Source organism: Podarcis raffonei, chromosome 13 (genome assembly GCF_027172205.1).
Source record: "Podarcis raffonei isolate rPodRaf1 chromosome 13, rPodRaf1.pri, whole genome shotgun sequence".
Taxonomy (NCBI): Eukaryota; Metazoa; Chordata; class Lepidosauria; order Squamata; family Lacertidae; genus Podarcis; species Podarcis raffonei.
The window spans coordinates 55,113,931-55,137,906 of NC_070614.1; the positions used below are offsets into that span (position 1 = coordinate 55,113,931).

The 23,976-nt window shown below is 47.0% G+C and overlaps 1 protein-coding gene across 1 annotated transcript; it reads left to right on the forward strand.

Annotated features, from left to right (window-relative positions):
* The first annotated feature begins 16,138 nt into the window (after positions 1 to 16,138).
* On the forward strand, positions 16,139 to 23,976 carry LOC128400715 (paired immunoglobulin-like type 2 receptor beta-2). Its single transcript, XM_053363154.1, has 4 exons — positions 16,139 to 16,385; positions 17,847 to 18,233; positions 21,726 to 21,842; positions 23,854 to 23,976. Exons 1-4 carry the CDS (start codon positions 16,169 to 16,171, stop codon positions 23,892 to 23,894), a joined length of 762 nt encoding a protein of 253 aa, XP_053219129.1. The 5' UTR covers positions 16,139 to 16,168; the 3' UTR covers positions 23,895 to 23,976.

Sequence of the window (23,976 nt, forward strand, 5' to 3'; positions counted from 1 at the left end):
TGGCCCTTAGGATTTATCTAAAGATTAAACTACATCAAAGTAACCTACTATCTTTATGTACTGAGGATGCCTGATGAAGCAACTGGCCTGTGTCTAGAATGCTTCTACGTGCCTGTCAGGCGTAGAGAAAGCAAATGGCAGAGGTGCAGAGACTTGTGGGATTTGATTAGAAATTATTGTCAATGAATCAAACCCAGTCAACGCCATGCTTTCATTGCTGACACAAATGGCTTGCTCCATATTTCATAATTCCTCATAGCAATCCCACCTGATCACTACAATTTCTGCAGACATTTCTTGAAATTTCACTTTATAACGTGTACGTAAAATGGAGAGGACGGTTTCAGCAGCCAATGAGAAGCGAAAGGTGGGGAACAAAAGGGGAAAAGAGGCACACGGGACGAGTCCGGTTGCGCATGGGTGGAATTGATTGTCAAGTCCAGTTCCTGGGACCTTCCGAGGGAGACCCTTCTCTTCTTGGATGCCACAAACGGAAAAGGGAAGCTATAAACATTTACAAAACCTCTCTTTGCTGGGCACCAGGAACTTAGCTGTGAAGCTTTTAGCTTCTGGAGCTTCTTTGCTGCTTTCAAGTGCTGCTGGTGAATTGCTGAACTTCAAATTTTATATTCTGCTTTAATAAAGTCTTCTAAACCCAGCAGGATCTGTAAAAGCACAGCTGCACTTGTGTAAAGAGTAGAAATTAACAGAGTTTGAATCTGGGAGGATGTTGGCTTTGTGGTTGGGGGGGGGCTGGAGAGTGGCTGGCTGGGGCAGGGTAGCCCCCCCTTGGAAAGAGTGGGTTTTTGGGGTGCTCCTGGACCCCTCTCTGTCATGCTCAAGAACCCTCTATGGCTAGGAGCACATTTTCCCAGCTACGGCTGGCGTTATAATACTTTTAAGGTCCCAGGAAAATGGAAAAGCCTCCCCATTGTCTTTTCCTGCACAAATCCTGCCTTAAGGGTATGTCTCTGTATGAATAGGGTGAGCCTGTGACTTGGCTCAGGAACTAAGTATTTGTCATTACAAAAGACTGGCCAGGCTCCCCAGGGTATCCAATCAAGTAAGCATTAACAGGTAACCTGCCAGACAGGAGGTAAACAAACCACTCAGATTTCTGTCGTAGACCGCCCTTTCTGCGATGTATGTATGATGTTTCTGGGGGTGGTCTTGGACTCCAGGGCAGGCAATTTAAATTGTCTATATTTGGGCAGGCACACCTTTGTTCTGGGTCCTCCTCCATCCTCCTGCGTGTGAGGGGGGCACCCTGTTGCAACAGTTCAATAAAGAGCAGACTAGCTGCTTTGCTTCTCATTATTCTCTGCTTGGCCTCTGTTCTTTTCTCCGACCGATGGAGAACCTGCAAAGGACTCTATATGGGCTCTTGTGTCCCCCCATAAGGGAATAAGGGCAGATGTTCATTTATTACAGAGGGAACCTGCATAAGGACTTTATACGGGTTCTTGGGTTCCCCATGAGGGACAAAGGAGCGGGGGTTTTTCTATTACAGCTGGGAAGACCACTCCCCTGGGGGCAGGTCCTTAGCCTATTCCTTCAGGAGGCAGAAGCCCACCTGGTGGGGCCGGCTTACTCCCAGTCCTATTGTTACGGCTAAAATCTGGGTGCGGGGCTACTCTGCCACCCAGCTCATCGGACTAAGTCCGTGGGTCCCTGCGGAAGAAAATGAGCTCAGCCGGACAGGAGCAAACTGCAGAAGATCCAAGTTTATTGCGCAACAGGTTCAAGGCAAGATTGAACAGCGAGAAAGGGGTGACATGAACTTTTGAAACTCCCCCCATGTCCCAGAATACAGTGCAAAACACATCCCAGTTACATCATGAATACATTAAGGAAAGGTTGGGTTACACAGATTACATCATGAATACATTAAGGAGAGGTTGGGTTACACCGGATTAACATATGGAGGAGGGAGGGGGGAATATGCAGAGCTGGAGATAGGCGCAGATAAGCACTTCCTGAGTGCCTGTGATGGGAGGACAATGGTCCATGTATGCATAGTCTGCCACCTGGCATTGCCCGGAGGAAAGGCTTGGCAGAGTGATTTGACAGGATTAGGGTCTTGACACTTTGCTTGAGGGATTATGGAGGGCAGGGGAGGTGTGATGGAGTCCTAGAGAAATTGAGCAAATTGGCACGTTGATTTTCTATGAATTTTATAAATTTTAGTCCCTTTTGACATTGACAATTGGAAATAACTTGATATATTGTAGCGAAGAAGAAGGTGAAGAAGACATGCCCCCCCCTTTCCGTAACAGTCCCCCATTCGGAGATAGATTTGCATTAAAGTTCTGTAAGAACTTGCAAATCTTTTCTCCGCACCCTAAATCTCGGTGAAGGTAGGGGTGCCCTGTGAGTGGGAATAGGCTTTAATGGAAAAGGAGGTGGGTTGAGCAGGGCAGCAAAGGAGGGAGCAACACGGACCAATACAATAATGTATGTGTATGTTATATAGATATGCACTAATAACTTGGTATCCACCGTACTAGATGTGTGGGTTTGTGCAAACCTGAAGGGGACTTGCAAGCCATGCCTCTTAAGGTCATTTGCAAGTATAGTAGTGCAGATAGCTGGATATAGGATATCACATAAAAGAACACCTGTTGTATTTTGTTCAATAGTGGTCTATGCTTTACATTTAGCAGGAAGGTCCGCTACTGACTGAAAAAAAATGCAGTTTGGTTTTTTTTAGCTCCACCGTTTTTGTGTTCTCAGGTGCGAAGGTAGCTCTTCTGTGGTCTCACACCGGCCTGGTGTCACAGTAGTGGCAATCCCTGGTGAATCCACTTAGGGCTTTCATATTAACCATGTTGCCTGGCACTCACCCCAGCTGGCACAGGTTTGGGCACGTCATGAGGGAAATGTCCTTGCCTTGGCCATTCTATGGGATTTTATTATTATAGGCTCTGGTCTTGCAGTCATGGGAAGTTGCTCACTTGCACTTTAAGGACCAAAAAGCTAATTGCAGCCTGGATACACTTGCCCAATTCAAAATGAGTCCAATTTGAATTTATCTTGCCCCATGGTTCCCAACTTCTCAAACCAATCTGTTAAAATAAAACCATTCTTAGAGGGCATTTGTCCAAATAAGTCAATTTAACTCTATAAGGGATTATTCCTGCTAAACCAAAGCATATGCACTTTCATGTATCTTATCAGCTTCTCTTTGGTTAAGCGAGTTTTTAGCACATTTTAAAATGGGTAGGGAAGTTGGCAGAGTGCCAGGTGAAACAACTAAATGTGGTTATAAATTTATCTAGTTCTAAACATTGGACTACATAATAGCCTGGTCTGTTAAAAGCATAAAATGTATGAGAATCCTCCACTGGGTTGTAAGGAATAAGACATTAAACATAAAAACAATTACACACAAAAATAGCCACAAAATAGCCCCCCCCCATTTGTGGAAATAACACACTGTCAGACACATTTCAACATTCCTACATAATAACACATAATACAAAACAAACTAATTAAGTATCAGTTGCATATCTTGAGACAATTGTGATATTTTATGTATGTATCTTTTGAATCCTGGAGCACAGTCTTGAGGTTCAAAAGTGAGAAGATGTCCTTACAATTCTACTCCACCCCCCTTTGAAAGGAATTGCTGTGGCCACTTTGAAAACTTTGGTGTCTGTTGTTGTTGCTGCAGGTCTTGTGGTGGCGAAGCTTTTCATTGGATCTGTAGTAACACATTTGTAGAAGTGATATCCTGTAGGGGGCAGGGTTTTGGGAACTTAAAAAGAGAACTGTGAAAAATACAAGGTTAAAATAATAATAAAACACACACACACACACACACACACACACACACACACAATGACCTATGAGGAACCAAAAATAAATAAATGCTAAGACACACAATTTTAAGAAACCTGCAGTAACAATGAAAATAAAAGAGTGTTTCTTGATGTGACAATATCGGCTAGGATGTTAATAGCAAAATACTGGGAAATGACTTAATACCAAGAAAAAATGAATGACAATTTAAAGTTCTGCAAGTACCTTGAACTAGCCAAAATGACAGAATCAATAAGAAATGCTCAGGCAAAAGGTAAACAAATACCATTCCACAAATAATGTTTGCTTGTGCTTCGATTAATTTCATAGACATCATGGAAAAATGGATTAAATAAATGAAAACAGATTATTTGTAACTTAAAAGTGTCAAAGCCACAAAGAGATGGAAGTCACTAATATAGCAGGGATTCAGACTTGTTTCACAGAACAGAAAGAAAGTTGCTGTGGGAGAAAAGAAGGGACAAACACTTTGTTATCGGGGTTCACATGTCCTGTTAAAAGGGAAAATTATTTCATGTGAGAAGCCTGTCAGGAAATGCTGTTCCTAAAATGCACACAAAGTCTGTGATTTAAATCCCATTGAGGGGGGAATGCTTTGATATTTACCTGTGAAAAGAATTTGGCATGTTAAGATTTGAAATTTGGCAACCTCTTGACTTTGATGGTCCAGTACTTAAGGGTACATTAAGGGTGATTTCCCTCAATGGTTCCAAGTTTTACATAAGGAAATTTGGATAAGTTTCTCCCTGCAGCCCAAGCTCTCCAAACCTCCTCTCCCCCCCTACAGTTCCCCCTCCTTCCTCTCTCTCTCTCTCTCTCTTTTTCTTTCCCTTTTTTTAAGCTGATCTAGCCTCTGTGCATGTGCAGAGTTCATGTCTCAGCAAACCTTTTATACTATTGAAAATGTTGAATCTTTTGGCTAAATTACCATTTGAATAAAGGAAATGAAGGATAAGGAGTAGATTTTTAAAATAGGGTTAGATTTAAAACAAAACAAGAAACTCCGCAATTCAAGCATTTACCAAAGCTAGAAATTTTCTAAGGGATCATGTTTCCTGTAGCCCAAGCAAGGGAGTGCTTCCTTTATTTACAGGAAAGGGCTATCATTTTGTGTGATCATTCGCGGAACAATGCCACGCCCTTATATATGGGAAAAATGGCCAGAGAGTCAGAATTCATAGGATTTTAACATTCTAAGTCATTTCAGCCTTACCATTTGCAGACAAAATTTTTCTGCCCTTTATTTACAGGATTGGTCAAGGCCCATATGTATTTGTATGTGCTTAAACTTTGAATTGACTTTGAAGTCTGATTTTTAAATAGTAGACAAAATGATAAACACCGTAATCACTCAAATGCTTGATATTACCAGTTGTGCTTCAAAACATCACAGCTTCACCTCTCACTTTTTAAAACTAAAGAGCAAAGCTAGGCTGAATTTCAACTCCATCACCACACCAGAATTTAAGAATTACCCTCCAATGCCCGCGGACACATGTCCCTCCACACAGCCACAAACCGGGAGAGCTGCAAGGGACCCCGGGGTCATCCAGTCCAACCCTCCAAAACATAGGGTTCACAGCAAGACCCCACAGCAAGACCTGCACTACCAAAGAGACACACACACACCCATGCACACAGGCACCACTGGGGAAGAGAGCACAATCAATGCTCCCATCATGCACCAAGGAAGAGGAAAACAAAAGTACCCAGCCCCATACAGAACCCCTCTAGCAGATCCTGAAGCCAGCCTGAGTGAGAGTTTACTTCCTTAGACTAAAGAATGCAAGTTCCTAGTGAAATGATATTTAAAGGAAGATTGAAGTGAACAGTTTTTCTAAGATAGGGAGAGGATCTTTTATTAAGCATAATTAAAACAGCCATAGATTTGATTTAAAGGGAATACAAAAGTGAACAATTTTTCCTGAACTTGCAGAGGAGTAGTAAGCCTAATTTAGATTATTATTATTATTACTACTATTATTTTAATAACTACACATAGTGTAGGCTTAGGCCCTTTACTTTGCCAGAGAATTGCTTACCCGCGTCCCCAGGACCGAGAAGAGAATAAAAAATTCCAGGAAAGTTTCTTCTTTGGAGAAAAGAGTTTTATTGCAAATCTGTGCACAGAGACAGTCAGCAGAATATAGTTTCTGAAATCTGACTGTGTTGTTACCATGTTCAGCAAGCATTTTTATACCTGAAAGCATTCACCCTCCTCCCATACCTCCCCCCAAAACTTCCCCAATCAGCTTGGCAAGTTTTCAACTCATTCCCTTTTAGGGCATATCAATATTTGCTGGCTAAGGCTGCTAGCTAAGCACTTCCTCTGCTGGTTAAGCATTTTCTCTGCTCAGTAAGCACCCCCTCCCACCTTCTTGTACACGTGTCTTTCTTTTGCCAGCTAAGCATTCCCTTCGTATCTCTTCTTATCTTGCATTACTTAAAGCAGAAGCAAAGCAGGAAACATCTTGCTAGTGGTTTTTAGTTGACAGCAGTTTTTGGCTAGGCAGGAAACGACCTTCTGACCTGTAGCTAGCATCAGCAGTTTCAGATAGCTGGTTAGACAGGAAACGGTCTCCTGACCTGTCTGATTTAGGCTTTGCAAATAACTGCATTTTTGAGTTTGAGCTTGTGTAGCCATCCTAGCAGAGTGCCGGAATTTACTATGTGTAGATAATATTAATGATTAACCGTTCCCCTCTCCCTTCACTCCCTCCTCTTCTTCTGAACAACCTAATACTTAGGTTCGTTCTGGGGTATGGGCCTATACTCCCTCATCACAGCGATGACTGTGGGTCCTAGCTTCCGTGACAGGAGTCTTTGCATCATTTGCTGCAAGCATTGCAATAAGCAGGGGATACAGAGGCAAAGAAGCAAAAGGATTAATAGCGGTCCTGCCAATAATACTATAACATTCCTGAGCCAACTGCCATCAGGGAGCCAGGAATACAACCAACCCCATGCATCACTCCCTGTGGCTTTCAGCGGGTTTCTGGCTATCATTGTTTCCATGTGGTTGATGGTGACTGAAATATTATCTAGGACATATCTATTTTATTGCTGAAGGGCCCACTGATACTCGTGCTCTATCAGCTGCCTTGCTTTTTGGGAGGTTGTGTCCCACCTCTCTGAGGAGGAGCCTATTATCTTAACCAATTTTCCCACCTGTCCTTGTGGATGCTTAATACTCTCATGATTTCCTCCCAACATACTGTATCCGAAAGGGGCTTCTCCCTCTACATATATTAACATATACCCACAGGAATATATATCCACCCTTGCAGAGGCCTGACACACGGAGTGACCATATCAAAGAGTTCTGGCCCCAATATCAAAAGTCCTGGCGGTGCCTCAGAATTTGCTGGGAAAAAAAAAAGTCTCTACGTTGGGGACGCTGCCCGCGGGCGTCCCTCCCATCCACTTGTCCAGTCGTCTGGCGCTCTTCTGGAGATGGTTAGCTTCAGAGGATCATCAGGATTTGGTGTAACTGTCCAATCTAAAATAGCCTTCTTCACTTAAGTGTGGTGGACCCAAGGGGTGAGGTCAGCAACTTTAACAGCAATGGGCCTGGGTCCACCTGTTAAGACAGAGAGAAAATCTCGGGAGAATTACTGCACATAATTATTAAACTGCACATTTTGACTAGCAAGGGGGGGGGGTTATTGCAAAACTGAGTGGACAAAAGCTGGTCCATTGTCAGATCCTATTGACCTAGGTAGCCCATAGCGGGGAATGATCTCCCTAAGCAGGCACCTGGTTACTTCAAATGCCTTTTCAGTTCTGGTGGGCCAGGCTTCAACCCATTCTGTATACGTGCAGGTCGCCACGAACAGGTAGCGGTATGGTCCACAACGGGGTAATTCAGTAAAGTCCACGACAAGATCTTCCATAGGTGCCGTTCCACTGTGCTGAATCCCTGGGGGAGCCAGTGGTCCGGTTCTGGGATTATTCTTTTGACACAGCAAGCATTTCCTGGAGATCTGGGCTGCCAGTTGGTAAAGGTGGGCTATATAGAAGCACTGCTTCAGCTGTCTGGTTGTGGCATCTGGTCCCATGTGGGTGGACTCATGGTATCTCTGAATAATCTGCTGAGAAAGGGACTCTGGAATCCATATTCTGTCATCATGAGTAAGGTACCATCCTTCTTTGGACATAGTCAGCCCCTGGGCATCTGCAGTGTCCCTTTCCTTTTTGGTGTATATTGGCTTATCAGCGGTGTTCAAGATCCTTCCAGGGACCAGTGCTCCAATAACTGACGCTGGGGGCTGGTTCCCGGGCTGCTTCCTTGGCCACTCTGTCTGCCAGTCAATTTCCTCTGACCACTTCTCCTGGTCCAGTCTTGTGTGTCCATAACAGTGTGCCACTGCTACTGCCTCAGGTTCCCATACTGCATCCAGGAGGTCCAATAAGGCTTGTGGGTGGGCCACCTGGTTTCCTCTGGAGGTAAGCAAACCTCTTTCCTTCCATAAGGCTCCATGGGCATGTAAAGTCAGAAAGGCATACTTAGAGTATAAATGTTTATCTTCTGTCCCTTTGCTAGGGTCAGGGCTCTAGGTATGCCACTGGCTGTTGCCAGCTTCCCAATTTTTGGCACAAAACCCCTTTCCCCGTCCCTTGGTCCTCATCCACGAATAGAATAAAGGGTTTCTCAGGGTTTGGGATGCCAAGCGCTGGGGCTTGCTGTAGTGCCCTCTTCAAATCCACGAAGGCTTGCTGTTGTTCTGTGTTTCAAACAAAGGGGTCTCTCTCAGTTCCTCTGGTTGACTCATGTAGAGGCTTGGCAATGATGCTGTAATTAAATATCCATATCCTACAAAATCCTGCAGACCCCAGAAAGCCACAGAGTTCTCTGCAGTTCTTTGGCTCTGGTATCAGGATAATAGCCTGCTTCCTTTCTTCACTGGTAACAAAAGGGTGTTCCACTGTGATTGGCATTGCCTCAAGATCCTATGTTGGAGCAGTCGCTCTAGATGCACCTACACTCCTTCAGTCGCCCTTCGTGGGATGGGATACTTATTTACTGCAACAGGATTGACAAATGGCTTGGGCTTCACAATTATTGGTGGGATATTCTTTGCCATTCCTGGGGGGTTCACTTGTTCCAGAATACTGGCGGGGATGGGTCCCTCCTCTTCTTTTATTATCATGAGGCGCCAGTACTCCCTCAGGGGTGCCTCCACAACCAGTTCCCCAAGTGACATAGTGGACAATGTGGCTTCTCCCGATGGCTTAAAAGTAATTTGGGCTTGCAACTTTACCAACAAATCTCTTCCTAATAATAGAATAGGGCATTCTCTCTTCCAGTGCCCTTCCTGTCGGCAGATGGCGCACTGATTCCTCCCCAGACGGCTTCGCCCTCCTCCCCGGGCACTTCCTCTTTCCTGAGGGGTGGGTGTGGTAGCCTGTAATGCCGTCAACTTCCTTGTTTGATACTTCTCCTTTTTTTTCTGGGCCTCCTCATCTCTCTGATTGTAAGTGGTTTGAGCTAACTTCAACATCTATTCCAGCCCATGGCCGATGCACCCCTCATGCTTCTGGATTTTTTCTTTTGGCGAATATTGGACGCTGCCTGAGCTACAAAGGCAGCCTTTATAATGGGGCGTTGGCAATATCATCTGGGTTCTCCTCAAAGGTAGGGTTCTAATTTCTCCAATTGCACACATCAGCACTTGAAAAAGGCACATGTTGGACTGTATAAGTGCATGGTGGTGCTTCCCCACCCTGTCCTGGGGGGCTGGTGGGTCATACACTCTGCATAGAGGCATCATTGCAGTCCCACCCTTTTTCTGTGCCTTATGGGACTTATAGAGGGACGCACTGGTTGCTGCTTCTATCCATTCCTTCTGCCATTACTTCCCTTGTGTTGGGAAACATCCTGCTGCTGCCAACAAATGGGAACTAACATCCACTTCTTTCGCATAGGGTTGTACATACTGTTGCAATCTCAATGTCTGATACTGTGTCCACATTTTTCCTTTCTTTGCTAACTCAATTAGTCCCTTCATAAACTCCTCATCATCCTCTTCCTCTTTGCTCTCTAATTCATCAACCTTGGAGGGTTCAGGCTGAGGGCCGGCTCCTCCCTAGTCCTGGGGCCCTGGGCCTGGGGGATTCGCTAGAGGGGCAGTTGGTGGAGCATAGGGTGGCGGCGGTTTAATGACTTCCCCCTCTTCTCATCTTCTGGGTCTGGTATCACCGGGGGCTTTTCTGACTTCCCTGCCGGTCGGACTGCACATATTGTATTTTGTGGGGCGTCGCCTCGGCAGGCTTTCAGCCACGGTGGATTCTTTTCTACATTGATTTTCCAGGTAGAAATATAAGGGATCTGGTCTGGGTGGACCTTCAAGATATTTTGATATAGTGGGTTGATTAGTTGCAAATTAAATCTGCCCTCCAAGGGCCAGTCAGTTTGTTGGGGCCAATCAACTTCACACAATGTCCTCATCCTCTGTCTTCTCAATTTGAACCCCCAATCATCATGCTTTGTGGCCGCTTTCCAGTTCTTTAAAAAACATTCCAGAGGACTACATTGGCTTGCCCCAGACCCCATTTTTTTTTTTTTTTTTCAGATACCCCGCACCTAATGGGCTGTAAATTCTTTCACACTCCACGCACTACAGATTGTGACCTGCCGAGGTCGCCCTGGCAGAAAATGCACAACCCTGCAATCGCTCGGCCAAGGGGAACACTAGGCCCCGACCCACACTTGACAACAATTCAGTCACTGGGGTATCCGACATGCAACATATAACATACAAATCACACCATTATAATTTCAACATGCAACACACAAAACACACCAATACAATTTCCCCTCTGTTTCCCTTTTACCCAACCTTACTGGCGGCAAACTACTGCAATCGGCCAGTTCCCTTCCTGGCGGCCCTCTGCACAACCAGGTGAGGCTTGATCAGACCTCGCCCCCCTTTTCCTTGGGGCCCACGCCCTTTCCCTTGGGCTTACCGTTTTCCGCTGCGGATTCCCTCCTGGCCAGTCCTCTTTCCTCCCTCGACCGAGGTCCCTACTCAGGAGCGGTGTGGCCGGTTTCCCCCACGAATCAGTAGGGTGCGCGCTGAAGCCTGCAAACTCCGGTCCGAGCTGTTCACCTGGTCGAGCCTGGCTCTTCCCGGCCCCCCTGGGGTGGGGCAGATTTCCCAGCCAACGCACCAAGCTGTAGGCTTAGGCCCTTTACTTTGCCAGAGAATTGCTTACCCGCGTCCCCAGGACCGAGAAGAGAATAAAAAATTCCAGGAAAGTTTCTTCTTTGGAGAAAAGAGTTTTATTGCAAATCTGTGCACAGAGACAGTCAGCAGAATATAGTTTCTGAAATCTGACTGTGTTGTTACCATGTTCAGCAAGCATTTTTATACCTGAAAGCATTCACCCTCCTCCCATACCTCCCCCCAAAACTTCCCCAATCAGCTTGGCAAGTTTTCAACTCATTCCCTTTTAGGGCATATCAATATTTGCTGGCTAAGGCTGCTAGCTAAGCACTTCCTCTGCTGGTTAAGCATTTTCTCTGCTCAGTAAGCACCCCCTCCCACCTTCTTGTACACGTGTCTTTCTTTTGCCAGCTAAGCATTCCCTTCGTATCTCTTCTTATCTTGCATTACTTAAAGCAGAAGCAAAGCAGGAAACATCTTGCTAGTGGTTTTTAGTTGACAGCAGTTTTTGGCTAGGCAGGAAACGACCTTCTGACCTGTAGCTAGCATCAGCAGTTTCAGATAGCTGGTTAGACAGGAAACGGTCTCCTGACCTGTCTGATTTAGGCTTTGCAAATAACTGCATTTTTGAGTTTGAGCTTGTGTAGCCATCCTAGCAGAGTGCCGGAATTTACTATGTGTAGATAATATTAATGATTAACCGTTCCCCTCTCCCTTCAATAGGAAAGTGAGATGCAGGGTACCTTTAGCAAAGAATGTGCCCCCCCCCTTTTTGAAGGAAGCTTACTCGGGAGTAAATTCACTCGGTAGGGAAGTAAGAAAGGGGGGGGGCCTGAAAGAGACTGAAACAAGTGGGAGAGGCATTTTCCAATAAGAAGCCAGGAAACCCTGGCTGATCTTAGAGACTGATATCAGGACTGGACTCTATAGATAGACAATTGTTGTCTATCGAAGCTTCTACCTTTTATTAACAATTTTCTTAGAAAGAACACCTATTTTCATAGGCATGTGCTTAATGAAATACAGACACTGCATTTTAGCTTGAGAGAGCAGTTGTGCTCAACTACGCTTTTGCAGCAGAAACATTAGGTTAACTTCACATTCCAAAATAGACTGTAGACTCACAATCTCAAAAGTTGCGGCAAAGCAAGAGGTGGGGTAAACATTTGCACCCTTCACTCTCAATTTGTCTTATTTAGGACTGATAAGGTCCAGCATGCCTTCCTTAGATTTAAAATTTTGAAGCAAGCTTGCAGTTTAAACTATGCACACTTAAAAGGCAGTCTGTCAGAGACAGAAGGAACACACATAACAGACAACATGGAAACATACATATTCTCATATTCTCATATATGTATTAACACACAACACACATAACAGACAACATGGAAACATACATATTCTCATATTCTCATATATGTATTAACACACAACACACATAACAGACAACATGGAAACATATATATTCTCATCCTTTAGTTGGTTATTGCAAGGAGTTGGGCTGCTTCCTTTGGCTTCATTAAGTGAAATTAGTAGGAAGGTCCCACATGGTTTTAAGAGCCTCCTTGCCTCTTCAAACACCACCAGTTAACCAAACTGGCAGGGCTCACAATGCTTAGTTGACTGGGTACCCCTTTATATATGCATGCGTTGTTGTTGTTGCTTTTTTTGTTGTTGTATTTTCTTTTTTTCTGGGATAGAGAAGGGAGAAAGAGAGGGGTTGATTTGGATCTGGGTAACTTGTACAGGGGGCTATTTAGGGTTTTTTCTTTTCCTTGTTGCTTGGCAACTTCCTAACAATTTAACGAGCTTCACCCACTCGGTTCCTTTTTCTATTCCTTTCCTATTTCCTATTTAATAACCTGGGGTCCTTTTCCACTCTGCCGATCCCGCCCAATTCCTCATGGGCTATCCCTCCTGGCAACCTCCTACCTATCGTCACAATCTCAGGAAAAGGGGCCCTACTGAACGCCCACGCCGTGCGGTGCCAGATTGGGTGATCCCTGGATAGAGTTTTGAACCGAAAATCCCCCTTGCTTTTGGAAGCGGGCTCACGCACGATACACGTGTTACGTGGCACCGACCAGTGCGGCTGGGATTGAGACAGAAAGCAAGACCCCTTCCTGCCCCCTCAGTAAGGGCGCTCGGGAAGTTCGGAAGAAGAACTCCAGCCCCTCGCTTTCGACTGAGCTGTCCGTTGCGGGGAGTCGGCTGTCTTTCCAAGCCGGGTCTCTCCGTCTTACTCTCGGACTCTCAATTGGTGCGGCTGACTGGAGGGTTTGAGAGGAGAAAGAGATAGAGCTCAGAACCCCCCTTTTGGGTCGAGCAGCAGTCCACGGTCTCTCTCACCAATTGGACCAAGAGACAGGCGAGAAGGAGCGATAGAGAGGAGGGCAGAGAATTCAGTTGCCAGGAGATTCCACCCCCTTCCCACCAGTGCACTGGGTTTTTTCCTTTTCCTTATACTCACGTGTCTTCTATGATGATCCCGGGATCGATGAATAAGCCGGCTGGATCCCTCTTTGCTCCCCGGCTGAACTCCTGGGGCTTTTGATTACCGCCCGGAGGATGGCTGGGGGTCCAAAGGATCTTCCCAGGCAAAATGGCCCGGTGCCGGCTGAAGATTTCGGGGGCCCCGGTCAGCAACGCGGGAGAACCGCATGCCCCACGTTGGGCGCCAACTGTTACGGCTAAAATCTGGGTGCGGGGCTACTCTGCCACCCAGCTCATCGGACTAAGTCCGTGGGTCCCTGCGGAAGAAAATGAGCTCAGCCTATGCGCAGATAAGCGCTTCCTGAGTGCCGGTGATGGGAGGACAATGGTCCATGTATGCATAGTCTGCCACCTGGCATTGCCCGGAGGAAAGGCTTGGCAGAGTGATTTGACAGGATTAGGGTCTTGACACTTTGCTTGAGGGATTATGGAGGGCAGGGGAGGTGTGATGGAGTCCTAGAGAAATTGAGCAAATTGGCACGTTGATTTTCTATGAATTTTATAAATTTTAGTCCCTTTTGACATTGACAATTGGAAATAACTTGATATATTGTAGCGAAGAAGAAGGTGAAGAAGACATGCCCCCCCTTTCCGTAACACCTATAAAAGTGGGTGCCTCTTTCATGGCTGGGGTGGGGTGGTGTTATGTACTGAGTTGAATAGGATCCAAACTGCAGCAGTCTGATTGGTCCTAGAACAATAGGATCCAAAAGCAGCAGTCTGATTGGTCCTAGAACAATAGGATCCAAAAGCAGCAGTCTGATTGGTCCTAGAACAATAGGATCCAAAAGCAGCAGTCTGATTGGTCCTAGAACAATAGGATCCAAAGGCAGCAGTCTGATTGGTCCTAGAACAATAGGATCCAAAGGCAGCAGTCTGATTGGTCCTAGAACAATAGGATCCAAAAGCAGCAGTCTGATTGGTCCTAGAACAATAGGATCCAAAGGCAGCAGTCTGATTGGTCCTAGAACAATAGGATCCAAAAGCAGCAGTCTGATTGGTCCTAGAACAATAGGATCCAAAAGGCAGCAGTCTGATTGGTCCTAGAACAATAGGATTCAGAATGCAGCAATCTGATTGGTCCTAGAACAATAGGATCCAAACTGCAGCAGTCTGATTGGTCCTAGAACAATAGGATCCAAACTGCAGCAGTCTGATTGGTCCTAGAACAATAGGATCCAAAAGGCAGCAGTCTGATTGGTCCTAGAACAATAGGATCCAAAAGGCAGCAGTCTGATTGGCCCTAGAACAATAGGATTCAGAATGCAGCAGTCTGATTGGTCCTAGAACAATGCAGCAGTATGATTGGTTGGCAGGAACCACCCAATCATGCTCCAGATAGAAGTGAATCCACAACCTGATTGGCTTACAGTAGAATTCCGGAATTAGCCAATCATGTGCAGCCCATTGTGTAAATAATGTATATAAAGCAGATACTTTGAGGGGACTTTCATTCATTCCTCCTCACCACTATGAGCTGAATAAAGAGCATGAAATCACTTTGCCACTCTGAGTATATTTCAGGTGGGGTCTCAGTCTGCCTGTGCTCAGAGGCCAGCACAATTTTCACACGACTGACGCCTCACTTCCTCCTCCTTTCTGTGGCTGTGGCTGTGGCTGTGGCTGTGGCTGTATGTGCTTTGCCATTGCTCAATCTTCCACCCGAATCTCCAGCACTCAGGGGAGAGAGGCTTCCTGGACTTGCTTGTGTGTGGCTCTTGTGGCTGCAGCTGGGCTTTGCTCTGATCCCTGAAGCCACCAGAGGTTATGATCCGCCAGGGGCTGTTGCTGTTCCTGCTGCTCCTGGGTGCAGGTGAGCGAAAGGGGTGAGGCAGAGGAAGGAAGGAAGGAAGGAAGCTCGGGGGGGACGGACAGAAGGGGAGCCCTCCTGGATCAGGCCAAAGCGGCCCACCTAATCCAGAATCCTGTTCTCATGGTGGCCAAAGACCCCTCAGAACCTAGGAAGCTAGGTAGACTTCCTCTGGCCCTGGAGGCTCCATAATGCAACCCAGTCAGTGATGGGTGGGGTATAAATAATAAAGCGATGGTGTTACAGAAATGACGTGGGGGCGGCCACATATTTAAAATTCGTAGAAAATCCATACTTTAACCTCCTCTCCTCATTCCAATGCCATTTTGACCCTTAAAGAAAGGTGAATTTGGGCTCCACCCAAATACCAAGAGCCCTGCAGGCTTAGACCAGGGGCCCATCTAGGCCAGCCTCCTGTCCTCACAGGCACCCCCAAACTCAGCCCTCCGGATGTTTTGGGACTACAACTCCCATCATCCCCTAGCTAACAGGACCTGTGGTCATGGATGATGGGAATTGTAGTCCCAAAACATCCGGAGGGCTGGGTTTGCCTCTGCCTGGCTTGGCCCCTGTGAGGACAGGAGCCTGGACCACATGGGCCCCTGGTCTAAGCCTGCAGGGCTCTTGGTCTATGTTCTTGGATGATAAATTAGTCCCCTGATTTGCCATCACAAGACACTTTTGGTTGTGTCCCTCAGAGCTGCCCCGCTGACACGAAGGGAGAGGGCCGTGTGATGCCATTTCCTTCTCCCTGAAACCACCAAGAGCTTTTGCTACTTCCTTTTCAAAGCAGAAACCCACAAACTTCTGCCTTTTTGGGTCTGTTTAGTCTGGAAAAGAGGAGACGGAGATATTGGTCATCTCCCAATATCTCCCCATGGAAGAGGAAGCCGCCTTGTTTTCTCCTGCTCCTGGAGGGCAGGACTCGAACCCGTGGCTTCACCTCTTGAATTATTATTCTTATTTTCCCACAACAGGGAGTACAGACTCATCCAGAACGCCGCATGGGGCAGCAGCTGGCGAGAGCAATGGGGCGTTTCAGAGATGCAAGCGCTTGGAGCCTGACCCTTCGAGGTGGAATGGAGCAATGCAAGGTTGGAAGGGGGCACAGAAACCCCCCAGGGCACTCTCACCCCCCAGGGCAGAGGGGGAACCAGGGCCTTCCTCCTAGGACCAGAAAGCGGGCCGGCTGGATTAGGCCAGAGGGGGGCCACCTGGCCCAGCATCCTCTTCCCCCAGGGGCCAACCAAAAAGTGGTGTTGGGGGATGAGTGTTCAGACCCCTGGGCTCTCACTTGTGGGGTGCCTCAGGGTTCCGTCCTCTCCCCCATGCTTTTCAACATGCAGCCGCTGGGAGAGATCATCAGGGGGTTTGGGCTGGGTGTTCATCAATATGCGGATGATACCCAGCTCTACCTCTCTTTCAAATCAGAACTAGTGAAGGCGGTAAAGGTCCTGTGTGAGTGCCTGGAGGCAGTTGGCAGATGGATGGCGGCTAACGGATTGAGGTTGAATCCTGACAAGACAGAAGGACTGTTTTTGGGGGACAGGAGGCGGGCAGGTGTAGATGGTTCCCTGGTCCTGAATGGGGTAACTGTGCCCCCGAAGGACCAGGTGCGCAGCCTGGGAGTCATTTTGGACTCACAGCTCTCCATGGAGGCACAGGTTAAATCCGTGTCCAGGGTAGCTGTGTACCAGCTCCATCTGGGATGCAGGATGAGACCCTCCCTGCCCGCGGACTGTCTTGCCAGAGTGGTGCATGCTCTGGTTATCTCCTGCTTGGACTACTGCCATGCGCTCTATGTGGGGCTACCTTTGAAGGTGACCCAGAAACTGCAATTAATCCAGAATGTGGCAGCCAGACTGGTGACTGGGAGACCACATAACACCGGTCCTGAAAGATCTTCATTGGCTCCCAGTACGTTTCCGAGCACAATTCAAAGTGTTGGCGCTGACCTTGAAAGCCCTAAATGGCCTGAAAGGCCCAGGATACCTGGAGGAGCGTCTCCACCCCCACCGTTCTGCCCGGACACTGAGGTCCAGCTCTGAGGGCTTTCTGGTGGTTCCCTCATTGCGAGAAGTGAGGTTACAGGGAACCAGGCAGAGGGCCTTCTCGGTGGTGGCACCCACCCTGTAGGCCTTGTGGAGTTATCAAGCCATCACTGTGTTTTAACACAAATAATGTTTGAAACTGTTACCCTTTTTGAAACTAAATTATACTGCCTGTGTTCTCTTGCTGCTGTATGGAAAAGCACATGAAATACTTTGTAAGTAAACCATTTTAACTTACCAAACATGCAGTCTGTTTTATGCCATGGAAGGTGGGAAACATTTGGACGCAACTTAAAAGGAGATATTTTAAAGGTAAAACAGGGTATATTGCCTGTTTTGTGATTTTCAATCTCTGTTGTGGCTCTATCACCAAAAGCGCTTTCTCCCAAGCTTGGATTTATGCCTCCAGATAATTTTCCTTTTATCCGTTGACCCAAATACTAAAATAAACAGTCTTTTCTCCTTTCTCTCCTTCTCTCTCTCTCCGTTCTGCTTCCTTGGCAGATTGTATCATGTGCTTCCCGGAATACCACATCTGGCAACCTTGCCATCTCACGGCCAGGACAAAGGGATCCGTCACCCTGCCCTGCACCTTCAACTACACCTGGGAGGCTAAAGACACGGCCCAGGTGTATTGGCGCTTAGGAAACTTTCACGGAGAGTTCCTCTTCAACCACACCCACGACCCCACCCACTGGGACACCCACCCGAACTACACAGGGCGCGTGTCTCTGGTCGGGGACCTGTCAAAGGGGCTCGATGCCTCAATCCAGATTGAGAATCTGCGGGAGTCGGACTCCAATCTATATTTCTGCTCCGTCTCCGTACAGACACTTCATGAAGGTGTGAAGTATTGGCGAAACATCGGGGGGACAAACCTCACGGTCACAGGTGAGCTGGCACATTTTAAAAAATGATGCTTATTTTTGAGTGTTTCAGTTTTACAATTACACTTTCATCCCCTTCTTTGACTTCCCACCCAGCGTTCCGTGACTGTTCTTTTTACATCTTGCTTAGCTGCAAATACATTAATTATTTCTTCTCCCTATTTTAATAGTAACAACTGTTGGTCACAAAGTACCCCCTACTGGGAATTTATATTTGAGGTCCATTTTTTTTGCAAATATACCCCTAGGTATTCTCTTGGTTTCCACTCTCTTGCATATTCTATCCTTGTCGCATATAAAAATAGGTTGTGGGCTTTCTTTGGTAATTCATTCCGAAGTACACCTATGAGAAATTCTTCCTGTTTCTTGGGGAAGGTAAATTTAAAGATTTTCTTTAACTCATTGTAGACCACCTCCCCAAAGCCTTTGGCCCGTTTACAGTTCCACCATAAATGAATAAAGGAACCCTCTGCTTCAAGACTTTTCCAACACATTTTTGGAATTTATTTTGTACATTTAAGCCAATTTAACTTGTGTCAAATACCATCTATACTGCATTTTATATCTATTTTCTCTTATTTGATAACATGCCGAAAAATTCATTGTCCATAATTTTCCCCACTCATCAATTCTGATATTACGCCCCATATCAATAGCCCATTTTATCATAGCCTCCTTAATGAGTTTGTCTTTAGTCTCCCACTCTAGCAGCAGTTTATATTTTAGAGATTAGTTTTTTATTGGGCCCCAAAATCACCCTTTCAAATTCTGATCCTTCTTGGACAAATCCTCTCTCTTTGTCTTTCTAAAGCTTCTCCTTTATCTGGAAGTATTGAAACTAGATGTGTATCCAATTAGACGCCTCCTCCCTTTCTTTTAATGTTATGTTGCCATCTTTGTATCCAAGGAGATCTTTGTACATATCCTGTCCACGTCTAGCCTTTTCACTGCAACCACTTCCACCGGTGAGATCCAACCAGGAGTCTTTCTTTCCAAAATACCTTTATGTCTCATCCAAACCTTCCATGTTGTTGTTGTTGTTTAGTCGTTTAGTTGTGTCCGACTCTTTGTGACCCCCTGGACCAGAGCACGCCAGGCCCTCCTGTCTTCCACTGCCTCCCGCAGTTTGGTCAAACTCATGTTTGTAGCTTCCAGAACACTGTCCAACCATCTCGTCCTCTGTCATCCCCTTCTCCTTGTGCCCTCCATCTTTCCCAACATCAGGGTCTTTTCCAGGGAGTCTTCTCTTCTCATGAGGTGGCCAAAGTATTGGAGCCTCAGCTTCAGGATCTGTCCTTCCAGTGAGCACTCAGGGCTGATTTCCTTCCGAATGGAGAGGTTTGATCTTCTTGCAGTCCATGGGACTCTCAAGAGTCTCCTCCAGCACCAGAATTCAAAAGCATCCATTCTTCAGCGATCAGCCTTCTTTATGGTCCAGCTCTCACTTCCATACATCACTACTGGGAAAACCAGAGCTTTAACTATAAGGACCTTAAACCTTCTGATACGGAAGGAAGGGGGGGGGCATCTTCCCTTGTCCTTTCACTGGCCACCCGAGGGTCCGAGGCGATGACCTCGAAGGCACCCATCTTGCCAACGCCCTCCACTGTTACACAAGCACCACACTCTACCCAAAAGTGCCCTTCTCTTTCCTCTGTACGGGCGAAATAAGCCCTCCATTTCTTAAGCCTCCCTCTCGCTCTATCATTACTGCGAATAGATCGTGTCAAAATGTGTCTCCCATTCGCTATAATGGCCGCGTTTTGACCAATCAGAACCATGCATTCTCCCTGCAGAGCTAGCGCAGTGAGCTCCTGCACGCCTCATTTAGCCCCTTGCCAAGCTACTGACGGCTCCCCGCTGGGAGAACAATGGAACCGAAACTCGTAAACCCCTGAAAGTGTCAAACCTTGCAACAATGTATCTATTTTGTTTCCGACTTCAATTACCAATATCAGAATGGACTGGAATGGACTAAAACTTCAGAAATTCATATAAAATCAACCGTAACACCGATTTCCTTGGTTCTGGTGCCGATCGACTCAGTTCCTTTGGGACTCCACGACACTTCCTCTACCTCTGCCTCCATCATCCCTCAAGCGAGGGGTCACGTACACAGGAAGACCCTAATCCGGTCAAATCGCTCGGCCCAACCTTTCCTCCGGGTATTTGCCAGGTGGCAGACTTTGCATACTCGGACCATTGTCCTCCTATCACCGGTACTCAGGAAGCGCTTATCCGCGCATATCTTCGACTCTGCATAATTCCCCCTCCCTCCTCCATATGTTAATCTGTGTAACCCTACCTCCCCCTAAATATTCATGATGTAATCCATGTAATCCAACCCCTCTGTAATGTATTCATGACGCAAATATGATGTATTTCGCACTGTATTCTGGGACATGGAGGGAAGTTTTAAAAGTCTATGTCACCCCTTTCCCGCTGTTCAATCTCGCCTTGAACCTGTTGCGCAATAAACGTGGATCTTCTGCAGCTTGCTCCTGTCTCCGGCTGAGCTCATTTTCCTCCGCAGGGACCCGCGGACTTAGTCCGACGAGCTGGGTGGCTGAGCAGCCTCGCACCCAGATTTTTCTGTAACACCTTCCATAGACTCCTTCTAATCATGTGATTCAAAAATCCCTTGCACACCCTAGTTTTCTTATACCAGAGTTACACATACCATCCATAGAGCAAATCAGCTCCTTCTAAGCCCAGTACATTTGCATCATTCAATTTGACCCACTCCTTCATGCAGCTCAGACAGGTTGCTTCATAATATAATTGCTTGAACACCATTCGTAAAGGCCAATCCAATGTCCATATAATCTAGGATCTTTGTCATAAAGGTCCATGAGACATTGTCGAAGGCCTTTTCCCGGTGGCGGCAATGTTATTCTTGAACCTCAGTCACCATTCATGATGACAAAACTTCTCAAAGTGCTCACATTCTGACAATCCGCAGTCACAAAATGTGCCTGGCACCTGGCTAATTTCGAACGCTGCCTCAGCCCACAGCAATTGCCACAGCAGCCCCCTTCTCCCCAGGGCTGGCACTCCATTCTGCTTGGTTCAAAGGGGACCCCGGGGGATGGCAGTGGGGCCTGAGGCAGAGCAGAAAATGGGGATCCACCCTCTCCCAGACAAAGGGCTGCGGAGGACCCAAAGTGACCACCCGAGGCAGGTAGACCCACAAGTGCCTATGATTCCTGCACGGCAGGGGGTTGGGCTGGATGACCTTGAAGGTCCCTTCCAAACATGCAATTTTATATTTCAACGAGGCGCCGCTCTCTCCCCAATGCTGAGGAGGTGCAATTGCAAATGGCAGGTGCCCAGATCAGGAGTCCCTTGAGAGTGCATGAAACGGCTTGTGGGCTCCTGTGGGTGCCCCCCCCATCCTTGAAAGAAATGCCCTTGTGCCAGGCCACTGCAGTGTGCGCCAGTCCTCAGCTTCTGCCTTTTGCCTCAGCCTAAGTCTTGCTTTCTTCCTGCCCCCCAGGTCCTCCACTGCTGGACACCCCCAGCTTCAACTTCGGCCTTGTAGGTCTGGTGATTAGGGGGACCCTGGTAGGTGCCCTCCCTCTGGGGCTGCTGGTGTTCCTTGTCTGGAGAAAAGGTAGGGGGGCTGTTGTGGGGCAGGGAGGGAGGGGGCAGTTACTGCGCTAGGGTCGGTCTCTCCCTCCAACCTGGCCCTCCAGAGGCGGCAGCTGGGAAGCCCCTCCTGCATTTCTGTGCCAGCCCTTCTGCCCCCTGAGGACCAGCCAGGAGAGGGCGGGGGGGGGCAGCCTTTGAGCTCAGCCTGGCCTGGTTTGTCCTCTCCTCTTTCCAAGCCATCTAGGATGGTGGTGTTGCAGGAATTTATGTATAGGGGGGGGGTGTTGCCCCTCCAGCAGATATCCTGCACATGCAGCCCACTACCAAAACCAGCACAATCACTTTGGTGACTTGTCCCCACAAAACACTTCATCACAGTTTCTTCCTATCTATTCAAAGGGCCTTTGCTGCACGATACCAAATGTAAGAATTCACTGATCAATGGATCTCTGTACTGGCTCACTGGGAAAACTCCAGAAATTCACCTAGACCTGTGAGCTCAGCTCCTCAGCAGCCCCTCTGCCTGAGTGATGATCCCTGGCCTCCTGATACCTGAGTGCCAGACAGGTAGCCATGCCAGAAATACCAAACCCAGATGAAGATAAAAGGGTGGGATTAATTTGGCTGGGAAACAGGGAAATGTAAAGATCTCTTTTGTTTCACTTGATGGGTGTTTGGTGGAGAGCAAGGGGAACCATGGGGCAGGTCTAGGATGCTCAGATTACTGCCTCCAGACCTCCCATTTCGTGATGTAACCGTGATGTATGAGTGATGTAGTTTGGTTGGGGTTAACATGGGGATTAACAGCTAATAAAAGTTTGGGATCTCTTTTGTTTGGGGCTTCCATCTTGTTGCACCTGGTGGCAGGTGGGAGTCCTGTGGCGACAGTCTTCAATCAAGACCAAGCCGACAGGCTGCTGTTTTGCTCTGGTATTCTTGGCTTGTGTCCTTGTTTTTTGTCCAAGGGAGACCTCAGATTTCTCCGTTAACAGTTGGCACCACTGCCTCCCGCAGCAGGGAGTTCCGCAGTGTAACAGATGTGCTGGCTAGGGCTGATAGGATCGGCAGCCCAAAGCATCTGGAGGGCCACCAGGCTGTGAGATGCCAGCCCTGACAGGGATAGGCAATCTAAGGCCCCATCGCCTTCTCAATCCGGCCGTGGACGGTCTGGGAATCAGCGTGTTTTCACATGTGTAGAATGTGTGCTTTTATTTAAAATGCATCTCTGGGTTATTTGTGGGGCATAGGAATTTGTTCATATTTTTTTCCAAAATACAGTCCGGCCCCCCACAAGGTCTGAGGGACGGTGGACCAGCCCATGGCTGAAAAGGTTTTCTGACCCCTGGCCTAAAACTTGCCTCTCTAAGCTGCAAAGGGATGCTCTTTGCTGAACTCACAAGGAAGGACGGATAATCTCTAATGCTCTCTCGGCATCTATTCACATCCCTACAATCCCAACTTTACAAGTCTACGGTCTCTTAATGTTGGGTCACCCGGTCCAAGCCCTGGGAGCTCTCCTGCCAGCCAGACTTGAATTCGTTCATTATTATTTTTTCAAATATAGTCTGGCCCACCACATGGTCTGAGGGACGGTGGACCGGCCCACTGCCGAAAAAGGTTTCTGACCCCTGGTTTCGTGTTCTAGCCAAAGGCCATGTCAAATTTGTATTCGGCAAGAGTATTAATAAAATTATACAGAACATCCACCCATAGGCTTAAAATCCACAATATAAAAACTTGACTTTGCAGAGTTCCTGATCATTAAAATGCAGTTTCCCTTGTGCATCTCTGACAGCTCCAATTCTAACAATATTTCGCCTTTTTAAGATTTTCCAACATCCGCGAGTTAAGAGAGAGAGATGATGCCAGACATAGCAACAAATGTAATGTTGGATATTTACAATTCTCTCCTCGCATCTCTACACATCCCTACACTTAAATCTATCTTGATTTCAGATTAGACCTCCCAATCATCAAAACAATTTATAGCAATTTTATCTGACTCATTCTTTTCCTGTTGTTGTTTTTCCCAGCCTGTGCCAAGAGAGCTTCTCCATCTGTCACAAAGCCATGATTGTTGCTCAAAAGAAACCGACCCATTTCTGCCGGCGTGTGTGAATAAATGTCTCAGAAATCGATCTCCTGGATAACCACAA